At 41.0% G+C, this 17,818-nt stretch overlaps 1 protein-coding gene across 7 annotated transcripts in view; it reads left to right on the top strand.

The window, feature by feature from the left end:
* ADARB1 (adenosine deaminase RNA specific B1) overlaps positions 1–17,506 on the top strand; it is a 58,550-nt gene extending 41,044 nt beyond the window's left edge. For 6 of the 7 annotated variants that reach the window (XM_060282489.1, XM_060282503.1, XM_060282493.1 and 3 more), the window contains 3 exons: positions 1,433–1,614; positions 10,004–10,182; positions 13,015–17,506. In XM_060282489.1, the coding sequence (XP_060138472.1) occupies positions 1,433–1,614; positions 10,004–10,182; positions 13,015–13,191 (538 nt within the window). In that variant the 3' untranslated portion in view covers positions 13,192–17,506. Of the gene's footprint in view, positions 1–1,432; positions 1,615–7,489; positions 7,935–10,003; positions 10,183–13,014 lie in introns of those variants that run through there. The other variant, XM_035139768.2, reaches the window with a different exon arrangement.
* The last annotated feature ends 312 nt before the right edge of the window (positions 17,507–17,818 follow it).

Genomic DNA, 17,818 nt, shown 5'->3' with positions numbered 1-17,818 from the left:
ATCAGTGGGGGGAAGTGTGACTAGGCATGACAAAATGGTTAAATAGAAAATGGATGAGCTTAAAACTCAGATAAGCTTTACTGCTTGGGCAATGCTGAGTTTGCAGTTATCTTTGATTTATACATTTGGGATTAAGGTGTGACTGAAAACACTTGGGTTTAATATTGATAGGCTAAGATGTTGGGAAAAGAGATATAACCCCTCCATGTGGGTCTCTCTGTGGGAATGTCACCTGAAGGCAGAGGAAGATTGGGGGCGGGGGGGGGATGGAGAGGACGGATATGTTTTTGGTTTGAGTTTGGGAGGTAAGGAGTTTCAGTGAGAGAGAATAAAGAAAGAGAACTACTCAGTGGGTGTATGCCATGTTATATGAAAGCAAATGTCTTTTCTCAAAACGCAGTCGACAAATGTTGGAGGGACGGTGGCTTGCATTGTTTATTTGTTTTTGTTTACTGTATTGAAATCTTAAAATGTTTGAGTTAAATATAAATGTGAGGTGTCTAGCCATGACCGTAGAGCAGAGACTGAGCTGGAAGATGATTAAAAGAGCAATGCAAATGTAATATTCATTCAGGAAACTTAGCTGGTAGGTGTCAGAAAGGTGGAAAACACCCAGAACTGTATACAATGGGAGTGGGGGAACAGTATAGGGCCCTGGGAACATTGAAATCTGGGGTGTGGGGGGATGTGGTTTGCACATCACAATGTTTTGAAAGATTAACATGGGGGCTTTATTTTTGTCAAAGGATATATAAACGGGGAAGTAGTTGTGATGGGCTCAATTTATAGTCCCAGGGCTGGGCCAGTGCCATTCCTGCAAATGATGGTGCATCAATTGGAATGTAATACTGAGTGGGGATTTGAACCTAGTCTCTGATACTCAAATGAATAGAACAACAGATATTCTAAACAGGAAAGCCAAGGGGATATTGGGCCCTTACAGCACTTGTGCTAGAATCATGTTTCTTTCACCTGTGATGACCTTTCAGCATCTCCCAAATGGCTATTTTTTCTTATCCTTTGAGGTCTACTGGTTTTTAATTATTTTAAAGAGCTGCTGCTAGTGTTTTACAAAGTAGTAGCAAACCCTCCTCTGCCTCTTCTGGCAGAGAGGCAGAGGGAGGATGCTGCTGTTTTCCAAGCCTTGGTATTGAACAGCCTGTAGGCTCTATGTGAGTTGCAGAATGATGGCCCTTTAGCACTGTTTGCTGTCACTCAGCTACCTTTGCTAGGCTTCAAAAGAGATTGCCCTCTTGCCCTTAGACACAGTGAAGCACAGATAGTATAGGAAGCTTACCATGACGCATCTGGTGCCATCACCATATTTGCAGGGCATCTGCCCCACTCTCCTATAGTCACTCATATTTTGTTTTGTTATGTTTTGTTTTGTTTGCAGGCCTAATTCAAAATGGTGTCATTTGTTTCCCTTTAGATGGAACGTGCTTGGTATCCAAGGAGCATTACTTACCCTCTTTGTTGAGCCAATTTACTTCTCTAGCATTATCTTGGGGAGCTTGTACCATGGAGACCATTTATCCAGAGCAGTATACCAGCGAATAGCAGAGATAGAAGATTTGCCCCCCCTCTATATACTCAACAGGCCTTTACTCAGTGGTATGTATGTAATAAAAAGCAAACAACAGCTCTTCCGCTTCTGGTATATTTTCAAAATATTGCATTCACCTGAACCCACAATGTGTAAAAACAGGGTCAGGGGCACATACATAAGGTCCACCTCAATGTCTCCAACATGCAGGTTGGTCTTTAGGTCTTTGCACTGGTGCAACAGTCGGAAGAGGGTTTTAGCATCACTTAGAAACTCTCCCATGTAAGACTGGGTCTTATGACATGGGAGAGTTTCGCAGGCTATTCAACTGAATCTGCTTCAAAAAACCCTCCAGGATGAGGTCATTCCTAGGTCAGATAAGACAGGGTCCCACTTGTGGGAGGGTTTCTAAGCGTGTTCATTTGGACATGCATAAAAGTCCTCTACAGACCTTTGCACTAATCATGAAAAGGTATGACGATGGGCCCATATACCTGGCACCTTGATGGCTGAGTTTGTCTGCACACCCCTGTTTTTACTCATTGCCTTTTCTTAACGAGAGATCTACCTCAAATATAAATAAGGCATTCAGGAAAGACTTGGAATCTGTGTAATGAGGGTTCTTGACTTAGGCCACAACTCAGGGCAGTTAGATAGTTGAAAGCCATCAACTTGGAGCACCCAATGCTGTCCTTGCTTATAGCTATGTACTTCTGTGCCTTATTAGGGAAACGTGTAGCAATATTATTCAGGATTTGGATTTCTCCACCTCAACAGTGCCATGTTGGATGCTTTACTGGATAGGGCAGAAGGGGGCCCAGGCAGTGGCGAGGTTGGCAGGCGGGCCAGGTTGATTCTGCCCATGAGCCCCACAGTCCCAGCCTTGCGGCCCCTCCTTTCTTGGTGTGTTGCTGCCCCACTGCACCTGCCACTCCTTTAAAAAGTGGCTGTTCAACTACTGAGGCGACAATTCAAAGAGGGACACTGCCATAGGACAGGAGCTTCTTAGCCCTTGTGCTGCCTTCTTTGCCTTCTTGATGAAAATGATTCCCGCCTCAGCTGCTTTTACCACTGCAGAGGAAAAGATGTGGCTACAGGCAACCCCCCATTTACGTGGGGGTTGCATTCCAAGGCACCACACATTTAAGTGAAATTGCAAGCTTTTCCAGTGATGTTTCAGATGTCTGCAAACACCCTGTTCCACCCTGCCCCTTTCTAGGATGTTTTTGGGTCACTTCTGGGTTTGACACAATGCACGTTTGCATGGTTGAGCACATGTCAAACTGCGTAAATGGGGGGTTTCCTGTACTTCTTTCTTCCCCCCCTTGATGGTAAAAGCAGTTGTATTATGAAAAAGCTTAGTATTTTTGTATGAAGATGGTAAAAGCAATGTGAGTGGGGTAAAACTGGGCCTCTCACCTTTAAATTAAGTTTTTAAGTGTGTTTTAATTGTGCTTTAGTTTTTTAATCAACTGTCTATCATTTTTATTGTTTTATACTGTATTTCAATGTTTTGTTTTTTGATTGCTTTGTGATCTTCTCATATACCGCCTGTTAGAGGGCTGTTATGTAAGAATAGTAAAACAAAAAACAAAAAAAACAAGCATACATCTCACCTGTAAAACAGGTGCACTGTAGGAAAGAAAAATGTCTCCGAAAGCAATCATGGGACTCCGTGGATTCCTGCCTTGCAGGGGGTTGGATTGGATGACTCTCAGGATCCCTTCCAACTCTACCTTTCTAGGATTCTATACACATAAGATGCAGTTCAGCTATACATTTTTGCTGTTATCAGAAAAATTATTCCAAATCCAACATTTTTTATTTGTTGTTAATAACCCCAAATCCTACGATTTGTCAGCAGACTGGGGGCAATCTACTGTGCAATAGCAAATACTGAAACAGGAAGGTCTAATAATGAATACACATTACTGTAGTAAATCAGAAACAACAAACAGCCTTGTGACACCTTAAGGACTAACAAATGTCGCATGGCATAAGCTTTCATCGACTGCAGTCCACTTCATCAAATGCATGATGTATTATCCTGAGTTACAGGTAACTTTGTTTGGGGAAGTGAGGTTTGTAAGCAATGAGGTCAGAGGGACATGAAATATAGGCAGTGATAATTATGTAATAAAAAAAACACAGTTGCTGGACGACAAGACATCCTGGCATTGATAAGCCAATTTGCACACAGAATGTGCTAAAAATCTTTGGCCTTGGTACATTCCCCAAGTGATTGCCTTGAACTTCTTGCAGTGAAATGTAAAACCACTGAATTATAATATATCAAGGGGTGTCATGCCCTTTTTCTTGGCTCTACCAAGACTGTATCTCTGGTGCTGGCATGGCTGCAAATGTTTTTGTGGCAAAGCAGATGGAGATCCGACATGACACCAGAGCGAGATGGAGGGAGCTGATGTATCTGTTGTCCTCTCAAGAGCCACAGGATGCAGCCTTATCAATAGTAAAAACCCATATTAATAATCTCCAAATCTGATTAATGCGTCAAAAAGACTTCAGTTTTATATTACTTATTCATTAATTTAATGTACTTCACTGTATGTAAAACAATGTCCTTACTGTAGTATCTAAAAAGGTAAAAGTACAAAAAGGTCATGGAATGGGAAATTTTGTTGGACTTTAAATCCATAAACATACTGAATGAGAAATAAAATGAAATATATCAAAATAGAACTATTCCAACATCTTTTCCTGCTTTCGATCACCTTTTTCTACTTTTTTCCTATTTGTCTTTCAGTATGTTCATTTCATGGATTTAAATGCAACCACAGCAGGTGCTATAACTCTCCAGCGGTTTGACTTTATCCACGAAGGCACATGCTTTCATTGTCTCCCGAGACAGATGCCAACAACAATTGAATAGAGTCCAACACAATTTCCCATTCTATTACTTTTGCTACATTCTCTCCCCCCCCCCACCCAGTATTGAGCTGCTAAAATTTTTGCTGCTATTGATAAATAAAAAAATATTTTTTCTGTTTCTGATCCAATTCCGTTTATAAATCCCAATAGAATTCTGGTAAAAATCCAACAGGACTTCTGTTCCTGTTATTTCCTTAATCGTTGCCACCATCTGCACCTATGAATAACTGGATATTTGCACTGAATTTGCATCATATCTGTCTTGTGATATTTACATCTCCAGCTTTTCGTTTTGTCTTCTAAATAAATATGTTTCATCCTCCATGAAGTCATGTACCATCTGGCTATTATTTCATTTGAATTTTCCAGTTAATTTATGTTTAATGTCTTCTACACACTCTTCTCCCACATATATATTCCCATAATCTCGCTGTTTCCTTATTTAGATCAGTAGACTGCATATCACAATGCATGTTTTTCCTTTTATTTACGTTTATCGGTAAATTCTACATGTTAGAGGTCACTTTCCTTGCATTAACATTTATTCCCTTATTCTTTTTCTTCATTTATACTGTGCCCAATTTATGAATTGAAAATATTGATATATTGGAAATTTTATAGTTTTCCTTTTTTCATTCAACTCATGATTAGGAACAAGTACTACTTCTTTGACTTGCTTATCTCATACTTACCACCCAGGAGGGATGTGTGCAAATTGTTGCTCTTAGATTCTCAAGTACGGTCAACTATCATTAAAAATCTATCTAACATCACATTTGCATAACTATTATAATCTCCCCCCCCTTTTTTTACTGTAACTGAACTTCCATTTGGCTTCTCTTTTTGTGTGTTGATTTTGAAAAAGTAACTTCAGCATTATGCACATATTCACTAATGATATTCTTACAAACTAAGAGATATTTAAATTATTCTATATCACGAACTCCTTCTTAACCGTCTTTATAACTAGACCAAAATTATCTGAGAGGATATAGATTCTCTAAACTGGATGATACCCATGTGCCATAAAATCAAACGGGTGTTAATGCCACTTTCAAACAAATTCTGTATCTTTGTCCTCTTCTAAGCAAAACCAAATACATTCTGTTTTGTATCTATCTATCTTTTATCATGATACCTTCCTGTTTCCCAACCAAATCACCCTCTTAAGTACTTTCAGTTTTTGACATATATAACTTTCCCTTTACTTGCTGGTTTATTTCTTATAGCCAAGACAAAATTCCCAACAAAAACAACAAAAAATGTCACTGAAAAGTAGACATTCCTCACGGGTCCCTCTTTCTAACTAGACTTACTTCTGTATTATTCCATTTATTAATAGTTTTGTCCTTGCTTTATGATAACATGCTGTTATTCAACATTGTCTTTTTTCTTCTACTTCAAATTTACTTAAAACACCATTAAGAAAATTCTCTTTCCACCCTGTCGTAACCTTTCTGCATCAAACACTGTCAAAGTAGCTGGTTGTTGATTCTTACGACTTTCATAAACTAAACTTACTGCTTTCCTTTTACTGTATTGGTTTTTAAATACCTTCCCTTCTGGCAACTCCTGCAGCCAAGCTTCTGCCAAAAGTATCGCTTTCCTTTCCTTTGGGTCCCAGCCTGTTCTTCAGCTAAGATGTCATTTTCCTCAGCCCAGGTTTGAAGCTTATTCAACTAAAACCTTCCATAGACTTTTGACCCATTATCCAAGAGACTAACTGGCCTATGATTTTTTGGATCAGATCTCTCACTTTTTTTTTTTTACAGAGGAACAATAATATTAGACCAGCATCCACCAGGAATGTTCCCTGTCCACTTGATATGAGATAATAACTTAGCCAAAATGGATGCCAACCAAGAGGAATTAAATTTAAATATTTCCTGGGGAAGCATATATTCCCCATGAACTTTATCTGTTGTTATGTTTTGAAGTAAGCAACCAGTCTCCTGAGATGTCACAGGCAAGGGAGGGCCTTATAAAACAAGCCCTGGTGGTTGCCCTCAAAATACAACTGCCCTATGATAGCAGGGATTTGGGCTTCCAGGTGAAGCTTGGAAACACAGAGAACTGAATGGACCAAGTTCCAAAATCTTGCACCATCTTTTTTACTTTCAGCCATGCCCAACTTCATTCACCTTTATCTTGAATCTGCAACCTTCCCTTATTTTCAGATTCTTCTGAAATTAGTTTTCCTTTCTTACATTGTGCATTACAACCGTCAATACAGGAGCTGCTTCATCTAAAAGTTTGATAGAACTCTGTAACCCCAGGCTTATTCTTTGTATGGTTGTCTATTACCTCCGCTTCTTACATTCACACCCCTTTCTTCCATTCAGGGCAACTAATCCCCACCCCACTCCATTTTTATTAGTGGTTTTTTAAAATGCAGATATAATAAAAGAACAAGAAAGAGGGAAAAGACCAAAAAAAAAAAACCACCAGCAGCACCCATTAACAGTAAGAATAATCCATCAAAAATTATAATTCATCAAACCTAGTTTTAACACATTAATAAAGACATCCATGTTTCCTAAATAGGTTTCCGAGTGATATTGTTGATTATAAGAGATAAGATCTTCAGGTCACTGAGTAATAGATGATCGGAATTAAGAGCCACTTCTGTTGTCTATCTGTTAGACTGCACTTCACAGGAATATACCATATATCCATAAATATCGAGGATTTTTCCAAGACAAAGTTAATACAGACATTTCCTTCTTTTCTGAAAGAAACCATTCCCACTGGCTTTTTATATAGAACAACAAATCTAACACCCCCTCACCCCCATATCAGGTTGTACATTAACATTACTCTGGTGAATCTATACAAACTGAACAAATGCCCAGCATATAATGTCCCGGGGACAGCAGAAAGGTGGTTTTATCCATCACGGATAGGCATTGCCAGTGAAGAATATAGTTTGAGCCATGCTGTTCCGGATGACCATACTTGCGAAAGTGCTTTGGATAATTTTATCTGTAAGAGCTCCTCCCTTCCACCCATAGGGTGGTCTGCTAGGTCTCACTGTTGCTTCTCTTACTATTGCAGATACTTGAGCAACTCACGCCTTTTAGCAGTCTGACAGTTGAGTCACAATTTCTATAACAGTAATCAACTAAAATGGATGGAGAGAACTACCCAGCTGCCATTGGTTGTATTTCCTTCTTGTCATCAGACACTTTTGTATGTTGCTTTGGCTTCCGTTGGCATGGCAGCCCATTAGCCTGCATGACACATCACCCTCGAAAATTACTCGTTGCCTTGGGAAGAGGAAGGGGAATATAAGGATTGGGAGTAGAAAGTCTCTTCTAGGCAAATGTGTTTCTGAGGGGGAACCACAGGAGGGACTGAGCCAAGTTGCATGGAAGAGGACAAGGGCTTTGGGCCACTTTAAAGAGTGAGGGGATATAGGGATTGAAAATGTTTTGCAACTGTATTGTAACTTCTGAATAAATGTTTTTTTGAGTTAAATTATCCAAAAAAGAAAAGAAAAGAGTGAGGTTAGTAGGAACATTTTCGAGGGTTGAGGATAACTTGCCTGCTGCTCTGGTGGGCTGGCTGCTTTCAGAACCGATTGACATACCTGTTAAAAAGACTTTAAACCTATTCTGAAACAGATCTTGGTGTCCCATCATCATATTTCCTGCTTTCTCTGGCTAGCTTCTGGGGTGCAGTTGTCCTTTGTGCTTCCAAGGGCTCACTGAGAAGGATTTCAGTGGTGGAGCAACTGGTGGGATAGGTGGGAATCTAAAGAACTTAGACCGTGTTTTGGCATTCAAGGACATTTTGACAGTATATACTGAACCCTTTATATAATACATTTTTTAAAAGTTGGAACAGGTACCTTGAAAGTTGAAGTAAAACACTGTTCCCCCCCTGAAATGTCCCCCCCTGCCCAATCCACTGCTTTGATTTGCAGAGCTTGGCTACTAGCATGTGAGACTCAGTTTTTGAAAGGGAAATAGCATGCTTTCATTTTTTTCAGAAAGAAATATGGGGTCTTGGGACAAAGAACACCACAACTTTCATCATTAATTTTAAAAAGTTAATTTTCCAGTTAAGATACCGGTTAAGCAGATACTTCAGTATGAAGAGAAAATATTGTATCAGAATCAAGTGTAAACTGCTCCTGCCCCAGCTCAGTGTCTCATGCTACGGGTGGGCTGGCCTGGCACACCCAAACTTCGCAAACGGCTTCTTGATTTCTATGGCCTCATCTGTGAGATAATGAGGATGAAATCCTGCATCCACTTATTTGAGAGGAAGTGCCTTTCAACTCAGTTTGGCTTCATGGTTGGCATGAATGGGGTTGTACTTCCAATGACTTGACTGACCCAGGATAAAGTTCTGCTTTAAGGGTTTTGCAAAAACTTCTTGTCAGACAGAAGGTAGTTATCTAATGAAGAATGTGAACATTGAAAACTAGGAGACCAGAAAACGCAAGAGGTTGTATGACATAAATTTTATAAATTCCAGACAACATTATTGTACCATTTGATTCTCTCAGCCTCTATAAATGCATTAAGGGGTTTGTGCCACATACCCTCTCAGGGCTTTTTTTGCATTGTTTTTTTAAACCAGGAAATCATGTGGCTTCTTGAATATAACAATGTAGTCCAGAGATTCTTAGAGCAATTTATAGCAACATTGCTTGTGGGAATATTTCTGTTGTCGCAACATAGTGGTCAAAGTGGTCCCACACATTCCCCCCCCCCCTTGTGGTGCCTTTATGCTTTAGTGCCTTTCAGCTCCTTTGGTTTCCCCCACACACTTCTCTTCTTGGAGCTCTATGGGGTGAAGAGGAGGGCTGCCGTTACTTTTCCATAGAGTTTTCTTTCCAGTTGCCCTTGAGGAGTGAAGCGCTGCTTTTTGCTCTTCCCTAAATGTGTGGAAAATGAAGTAATGGCAGTTTGCTAATAAGATCAGATCAGTTAATCCATACTTTCTTTCTTCCCTTCGCTTCTTGGAGTTGTGATACCTGACTGGATATCCACATCTCAGAAAGAGGGGAAATAAAAGCGTTCGAATGATGCTGAGCTTTACATTTTGCTTGTGCTTCACTCTAATGGAGTGGCCAGCTGCTGCCACTTCATCAGAAAGGGGCTTTTAAAGGGTTGTTTTGCATAGGTACAATATGGGCAGTTTTATTTTAGAGACTGTTAGTTACCACTAAGTAATGTCATTTTTCCTTTATCCAGCTATTTAACTGCACTCAGAATTGAATTGTAAAAAGATTAACCAATATGTGATGCAAATGCTCCTCCTAATAAGGTTTAGATGTTATGTTATTCTAACATACATTTCTCCATGTATAACACACCTGCCTTAATGATGTTGGAATATTTTGGCCACACATTCTCCAGTAATGGAAGCAGAATGTTCATGGCTTTATATCCTGCCACAAAAGAGGAGTGTTCCAGTTTTTCAGCCATTGTTTTAAAGGAGTGTGACATAACATGATTGACATGTTACATTGCACTCATTTTCTTTGGGAAGAGAAGCTATAAAAGGTACAATATGTGAATATTTCTTCTTGTTGAGAGCCCTTCTTCTTTCTTACAGGTATCAGTAATGCTGAAGCACGCCAACCAGGAAAAGCACCTAATTTCAGTGTAAACTGGACCATAGGAGATGCTGGTCTTGAAGTGATTAATGCTACAACAGGCAAGGACGAAATGGGCCGTGCATCCCGTCTTTGTAAGCATGCTCTGTACAGTCGCTGGATGCGAGCTTATGCAAAGGTATATCTTGGGAAATGGGTAATTCAGCACTACATCTGTATCAACAGGGCATAAGCATTTGGGCTTTGAGTCTATCATTTACTGGGCAAGCTGTATCAGAGCTGAATGTATCAGAAGTTAGATGCACCCATAAATTTATTTGTATGCCACCTCTCCATAGTTCAAACAATGCTCAAGGTGCCTTAGAACATGGAAAAAACGCATACCTACAGTGAAAATAATCATAAACAATAAATAAAATATTTTAAAATACACAACCAAACTGAACAATTTCCACATAAATCACAAGAAGATTACAAGATCTCAAACCCCCCAAACATAATCCCAGGCCAAGAGTCTGTTTCGCAGCCTCAGCCTTTGTAGCTGGTCATTCAGGGCCCTCCTTTCCCAGGCCAGGCAAGGAGAAGGTCTTCTAGAACTCATAGCCAAGAAGGGATATTTGCTGCTGTTCCTCCAAGAATGGTGCCCACTGTGCCCCAATACATTGGCTTTCTGTAACCATAGAATGGTCGAGTTGGAAGGTACCCAGAAGGCCCTCTAGTCCACCCCCTACATCCCAGCTAAAGAATTTCTGACAGGTGGCCATCCAGCCTCTGTTTAAAAGCCTCCAAGGAAGGAGAGTTGACCACCTCAGATAGTCTGTTCCATTGTCAAACAGTTCTTACATCAAAAAGTTCTTCCTAATGTTAGTTTGAATCTCCTTTCTTGTAATTTGAATCTATTGGTTTGGGTCCTGCCCTCTGGAGTAGCAGAAAGCAAACTTGCTTCATCTTCCATGTGACAGTCTTTCTCCAGGCTAAATACAATCATACCTCGGGTTGAGTACACTGCGGGTTGTGTACTTTCAGGTTAAGAACCGCGCAGACCCGGAAGCGTTTATGTCCGGGTTCCGCAGCGCGCACATGCGCAGAAGCATGCACAGAAGCACTCTTATCGGCACTTCACGCGTGTGCGGAAATGCTGCTCGGGCTGCATACTTTTCAGGGTGCGAACGGCACCCCAAAATGGATTGAGTACGCAACTCGAGGTACCACTGTATACCCAATTCTCCCAACTGTTCCTCATCAGGCTTGTTTCCCCAACTCTTTAGCCTATTGGTTGCCCTCTTCTGCACACCTTCCAGTTTGTCAATATCTTTCTTAAATTGTGGTGCACAGAACTGGACACAGGACTCCAGGTGTGGTCTGACCAAGGCAGAATAGGTAAAGGGACCCCTGACCATTAGGTCCAGTCGTGACCGACTCTGGAGTTGCAGCAATCATCTCACGTTATTGGCTGAGGGAGCTGGCGTACAGCTTCCAGGTCATGTGGCCAGCATGACAAAGCCGCTTCTGGCAAACCAGAGCAGCACATGGAAACGTTGTTTACCTTCCCGCCGGAGCGGTCCCTATTTATCTACTTGCACTTTGATGTGCTTTCGAACTGCTAGATTGGCAGGAGCTGGGACCGAGCAACGGGAGCTCACCCCGTCGCGGGGATTCGAACCGCCGACCTTCTGATTGGCAAGCCCTAGGCTCTGTGGTTTAACCCACTGCGCCACCCGCGTCCCTAAGGCAGAATAGAGTGGTACTATTATTTCCCTTGATCTGGACACTAGACTTCTGTTGATGCAGCCTAGAATAGCATTAGCTTTTTTGCTGTTGTATCACGCTGTTGACTTATGTTCAGCTTGTGGTCCACAAAGACTGCTAGATCTTTTTCACATTTCCTGCTGCCGTGCCAGGTGTCCCCCATTGTATATTTGTGCATTGTGGTGGGAATGGGAGATTCACTGATAGGTGTGGAACCCGACTGTTTATGAAGACCAATTGCAGTCGTAAACAGTTGGGTTTCCACACCTATCAGCCATTCACCCATTCCCACCACCCTTCTGAGTAATACCCCTCCCCACCCTCTCACTGTATATAAGGGTCTGGTGACTTCTGTTTCAGTGTATCTGAAGAAGTGTGCATGGACACAAAAGCTCATACCTTTGACAAACTTAGTTGGTCTCTAAAGTGCTACTGGAAGAATTTTTTTTATTTTGTTTGCACTTTAAAAACATGGAATGTTAGGAACTGCCTTGTTGAGTGATGTGTCATGTTTCTTGCTATTCTCCATGGCCAGTTTTTAATTTATTTTCATGTTGAGATAAAACTATAGCACCTGTTTGATCAGAGTCCTACTCTAGCCAGCAAGGCATGCCCTGTCCCACGTGTGACTTGAAGGGTGCTTCCAGTGGAGAGGGCCGGCCTGGAGGCTCTGGTGGAGTCCCTGATATTGGTGCATAAGGATCTCCAATAACCATAATTCCATTGCAGCTGGAAAAGACTTGGCCCTTCTAAAGAGCCCCTACCTACTAGGAGTGCAAAAGACTTTGTCAGCTGCAGAGTGTAGCAAGCCTATGACATAGTTACGGTATTCTGTGTCCCTTGCATGGAATGAGTTTAGGGCGGCGATCATCTTTCCATACCTGCCCTGGTGTTCCTGAAAAACCTCCTTGAATTGTACTACTCTCCACAGCCCTCTCCCAGAGCAAATTGCTCCATCAAAGCTGAATTAGAGCTGCCTGGAGCAGAATGGGTGGGATTAAAATCCAATTAATTTTTCTTTGTTAGTAGGCATTACAGTTTAAAAAAAACCCACAAGATTGTGGGGATGAGAGATTGGAAGTTTGGGTCCTAGCTTTGGATTTTGATTCTAATTCATAAATAAAGAGAAATGAGAACAAAACACACCCTGGGTATTATTTTGCCAACTGTTTTATAGTTGTGTGATTAAAAAAAAATCATATATTGAAATGATAAAATATTTGCTATATGTAACAGGATTCTTTCTTTCTAATCCCTCCAGCTTTCTTCCAGTCTTCGTTCAAATGTCAGTAAACCGAACATGTACCACGAAACGAAGCAAGCAGCTGCCGAATATCAAACTGCCAAAGAGTGTTTGTTCAAAGCGTTTTCAAAGGCCGGACTTGGCGCCTGGGTGGAGAAGCCCATAGAACAAGATCAGTTTTCCCTTGTGGTCTGATCCATGGATGCCCTCTGCTTGGAAAAGGGGATAGGATGGAAACCCGACGTCAAAATTTCATCTGGACACCTGAAACAGCAGCTTTTATATTTTTATTGTGGTTTTTTGTTGGGGAGAGGCTGACTTGAGACCATTTTTTTCTTTGGAAAACTGATACAGTAATACAATAACTAGTCTAGAATTAATACAAAATTATTCCATTACCTTCTGAGGAACTATCTTTTGCAGGGGGTGGGGGAACCCACAATGCAATTCAAAGTGATACATCGGGATAATTACTGCATTGTTCCCAGATGCATGATTAATGTAAACCACGTAGGATTTTACACAACACTTTGACTAAGTGGTTTGTTTTTGTGTTCTTTTAGAGCCCAAGGGACAGATTATTTATGTGCTTCTTATAGATTTTTATTTTTTAAATAATTGAGCTCACAAAACCAGACTGGAGTTTGGCTAGCAATTTTCCCTCCTTCCTTGCTCTTTAAAAACCAGCTGCTGGAAACTTTGATTTATGTATTTATTATTGTGTGATATCCAGTTTTTAACATGCCACTTTTTATTCCATTTTTAAAGTATTTGTCTTCAGTTCCCATTTACAAACATTGTGAAGTTAATGTTTTTTCTACCATTGTAGACTGGAAACTAAATATTTGTAAGCTAACGAATTCTTTTTACTTTGATGTATGAAAACCAGCTTAGAAGTAGGCGGATTGTGTTTCACAGGAACTCAATGGAGTACAACAGTAATATTACCAGTGATGTGGCAATTTCAAAATACTCGTTCATTTGTGAGGAAATACGCTGCCTTGCCAAAAACCAATTCACACACGAGCACTACTAAGGGCAAAAGAATTTTTAAACTGTGCACTTCAGAGACCTAACTTATTTTCGGCCAAACTGTTGTGTTCCTGGCTGCCCGGCGAGCGGCTGCTTCTCCTGCTGTGCTTCAGAGCCAGTTGGCACCATGCAGGGTGCATATGTCCGGGTGCTGTAGCCAGTGGCAGAGCTTCATGCTCTGGCACCGGGGTGGGGGGGGTGGAGAGCAGGTGGGGGCGGGGCTGCCGCGCATCCCGGGGCATGGTGCATGTCCTGGAGGCGTGGTGCGCCACCTGTGGGGGCATGTCTCCCAGCGCGGGCGGAGGGGGCAGCCGTGATGGATCCCACCGGGATTGCGCTGCCGGGGGTGGGGTGCTCTCCCCCCACTCCTCTTCCTCTGCCAGTGGCCGTAGCCAGCAAATCTGACTCTCCTGCCCATTGCCAAGGTATCAGAAGGTATTGTCTTTCTGATATTTTGTGATAGGATGCAGCAGGCAAAGTTGCACTTAATGAAATAGGTAGTGGGACTACCGTAATACCTCAGCATTAATTGTAAACATGCAATATTGCTAACATATTATTCCAATAAAAGTAAGGAATTCATAACAGTCATGGTAGAAATTTGGGCTTGATCTCAGTAGTTACATTCCAAGAAAGCATGTATTGTAGGTTTAGCAAATTTAGTAATTATTTCCATATGCTTAAAGCGAAGTAATGGTTACATGTTTTGCTAAATCAGTGCCAGAAATCAAAGTTGTAATACTATATGTATATCACATATATCTTGGCCTCTACATGATGTGTTCATATTGAAGGTATCACATCAGCTCAAAGTATTTTTCAAATATTTGTGTGACTGTATGTAGTAGGTAAACACGGTAGCTAGCTCCTCTCCTCTGGGTATTGTCTGGGTACTGCTATCTACATAGTATTGTGGTGATAGTTACAAAAACTTTTCAAAGTTACTTTGCATGTCCAGAAAGCCCTATGCTGTAATTGGTATTCCTCTTCCTTTAAAAAGAAATAGATATATAATATGTTCACTTAAAATTATTATGAGAAAAAGGCATGATAGCAATAAGTTAATATAGAATTTAATAGAATAAATCAGAATTTTATTGTGAAGGAAAATAATTTATATGGCATTTTAAATTGTTAATAGGCATTTTCTTGCAGTACTGTGGCCTGAATTATATAGGACATAATCAACACATCCACGTGCTTCAAATGGTCACATGAATAGTCCCAATGAAGCATCTTCCAGTTCAGAGGATCAAGGCCAACTTGTAGACAACTGTGAAGAAAAATAAGAGTATGAATAGGCTTGCCAAGTGTTGAATTAAAAAAAATCTGGTACCTAGTCAGGACCTGGGGGCAGAGCTCTCTGCTACATGACGTGGAATCCAGAGTGGGCCTGCTGCTGAGACAGTTTTTTAGGGTGGACCCAAGTCAAGATTAGGGTGGACCCAAGTCAAGAGGTCTGGGGGCAGAGCCAAGATTAAATTAAAAACCAAACCTGCACAGGTAAGGAGGGAAAAATAGCTTTGTCCTTGGTTTTTCCTCAAAAGCAAAAATAAATAAAATTGTCCACACGGTTGCTTTCTTTTGGCTCATTGGCAGCCCTAATTATGAGCTGGCCAAGAGGTTTTTCACTATAGTGGTTTTAGTGAAATTAAAGTGTGAAGATTGCACAGTGTATAGCAAATTTGCTGCATTTTATAGCTTGAGACAGAATGTGTTCCGTGTTTTATCAATAGCAAAGTGGCTTGCTTGGAACATAATAACAAATCACAGGGCAAGCAGAAGTGAGCCTGAGCCTGATGCTCTCTGCCCTCCTCTCTCTTCTCCAGCACAAGAAGGGGATCGCAAGCCTTCACACTTACCTAAACTAACCAGTCTATTGTTGCACCCATCCTGTGAAAATTCTAGTTGGTTCAAACAAGCCAGGTTTCTTGAAACAAGCCAGGATCAGTCGGCGGCTTTTGGTTCTGGCTTGTTAAAAAGTGTGTTTGAATTAACCAGAATTTCCCCATTATGGGCATAACCATAAACTTTGGTTAGTTTAAAACAGAAAGGGAATGCTCCGTCGTATTTGGCGAAGAGAGACGGGAAGAGGTGGTAGCCTATGGGATGGTTTACTCATTTGTGAGTGTGCCAGATTTGCTCCTTTTCCCCTTCACCAACCTGTCTGTGCCTCAAAGCTCTCCACTGTCGTGAGCATTAAGAACGTGATGTGGCTATTTGGAGCCGACAGCTGCATAATTGCTGATTTCACGACCATGCAATTAGTAGCTTTCCTAGAGACAACTCTTCTTTGCCAGGGCGTCTAGTGAATCTTGCTGGGGCAACCTATTTATTTGTGACCGAATAGGCCTGTTCTTATGGCTGCACTGTACAGCCAACAATGTTACCTACCTGTAAAGCAGGGGAAGGGATCCTGGGACCTTAAGACTTTAAGACTCCCAAAACCCATCAGCCCATGCCATGGTGGTGGGAGCTGAAGTCCAGCAACATAGCGAGGTCTGTGGGTTCTTCGCCCCTGCTGTCAAGAAAAGAACTCAGTGGATGTGTGGTGAAAAGTTCCTTATAACTAGAATCTTACATAAACAGCAATCACGAGTCCCATTTATGTGTTTTTATGTTTCTGTGATCAGCAGGGCAGCAACTCTGTGCCATCTCAATGAAAAGGATGCTTTCATATGCTGGGCAAGAGGGGCTGAGTTTCTCTTCCTTTTCTCCTTCAAACAGCCCCTTTCCTCATAGAACAAAAACTGGACTATTGAAATACCTAGCTAATGATGTTGCCACATGGGGGTTTATTTTTGTTTTTTGTTACAATATAACAGTTCTCCAGGCTTTGAGAAATAAATATTTGCCTTCCCTCAAAGGAAGCTCTTAACATTCTAAACTCTTTTCATGTCTTTGCCGTTTAAGCACAAACTCTTGATTGGGAGAAACCGCTAGATTCCTTTCGGGAGATGGGAAAGGGATGTACGAAAGGTATCCAAATGTCTAAATGAAGTAAACTTGCAAATAAAATGAACACAACTATAATTGGAGCCTGCTGTTGCATTTTAAATATAAAGGACCTAAAACACCAACAAATTGGTTTTTTAAGTATTTTAGGTTTTAATGTTTAATACTTCACTGTTTCTGCATGACTTGGGCCTTCAAAATAAGTGAGCTTTCAAACATACTTTCATTCTGCTTTACAATGTAATGGATACCTTGGTCTTCAAAGAAGGCGAAACCTGATGGTTACCAGTACTGTTCCCATAACTAGAACTTTGTTAAAGCAATACATAATAAATCTGCATAAAATTTCTTTTTTTCCCTTTTTTAGAAACTCTTACTACTATTATTATGGTCATTTTTCATACAGAATGGTTATTGACATAAGCACATACAAAATGCAGTAAGAATAAGGAGTGTAACAAATAACAATAGAAAAATGAAATGAGATTAGAGAGGAGGGGAGGGGAAAACCGGGAGGCAACTGAGAGTGCGATGCCACATACAATTGACGTATAAGTATAAGTAAAAGGTAAGTCATAGAATCATAGAGTTGGAAGAGACCACAAGGGCCATCCAGTCCAACCCCCTGCCAAGTCAAATGAATTATTGATAAAGCTCCATAGATTAATGTTGAGCAGGGGATTTAGTGGGCTGTGTGGATGAGTTAACATAGGAGAAAAACTTTAACCAAGTCAAATAAACGTGGTTTATTTTTGATTAACCATTTGTGTATCAGGTGTTCTGACCCACTCTTTTGAGGAGGCTAGTCGGATTTCCAGTGGGAAGCCACTCAGTT

Source organism: Zootoca vivipara, chromosome 1 (assembly GCF_963506605.1).
Source record: "Zootoca vivipara chromosome 1, rZooViv1.1, whole genome shotgun sequence".
NCBI classification, from domain to species: domain Eukaryota; kingdom Metazoa; phylum Chordata; class Lepidosauria; order Squamata; family Lacertidae; genus Zootoca; species Zootoca vivipara.
This window is presented reverse-complemented; position numbering and strand designations above follow the sequence as displayed.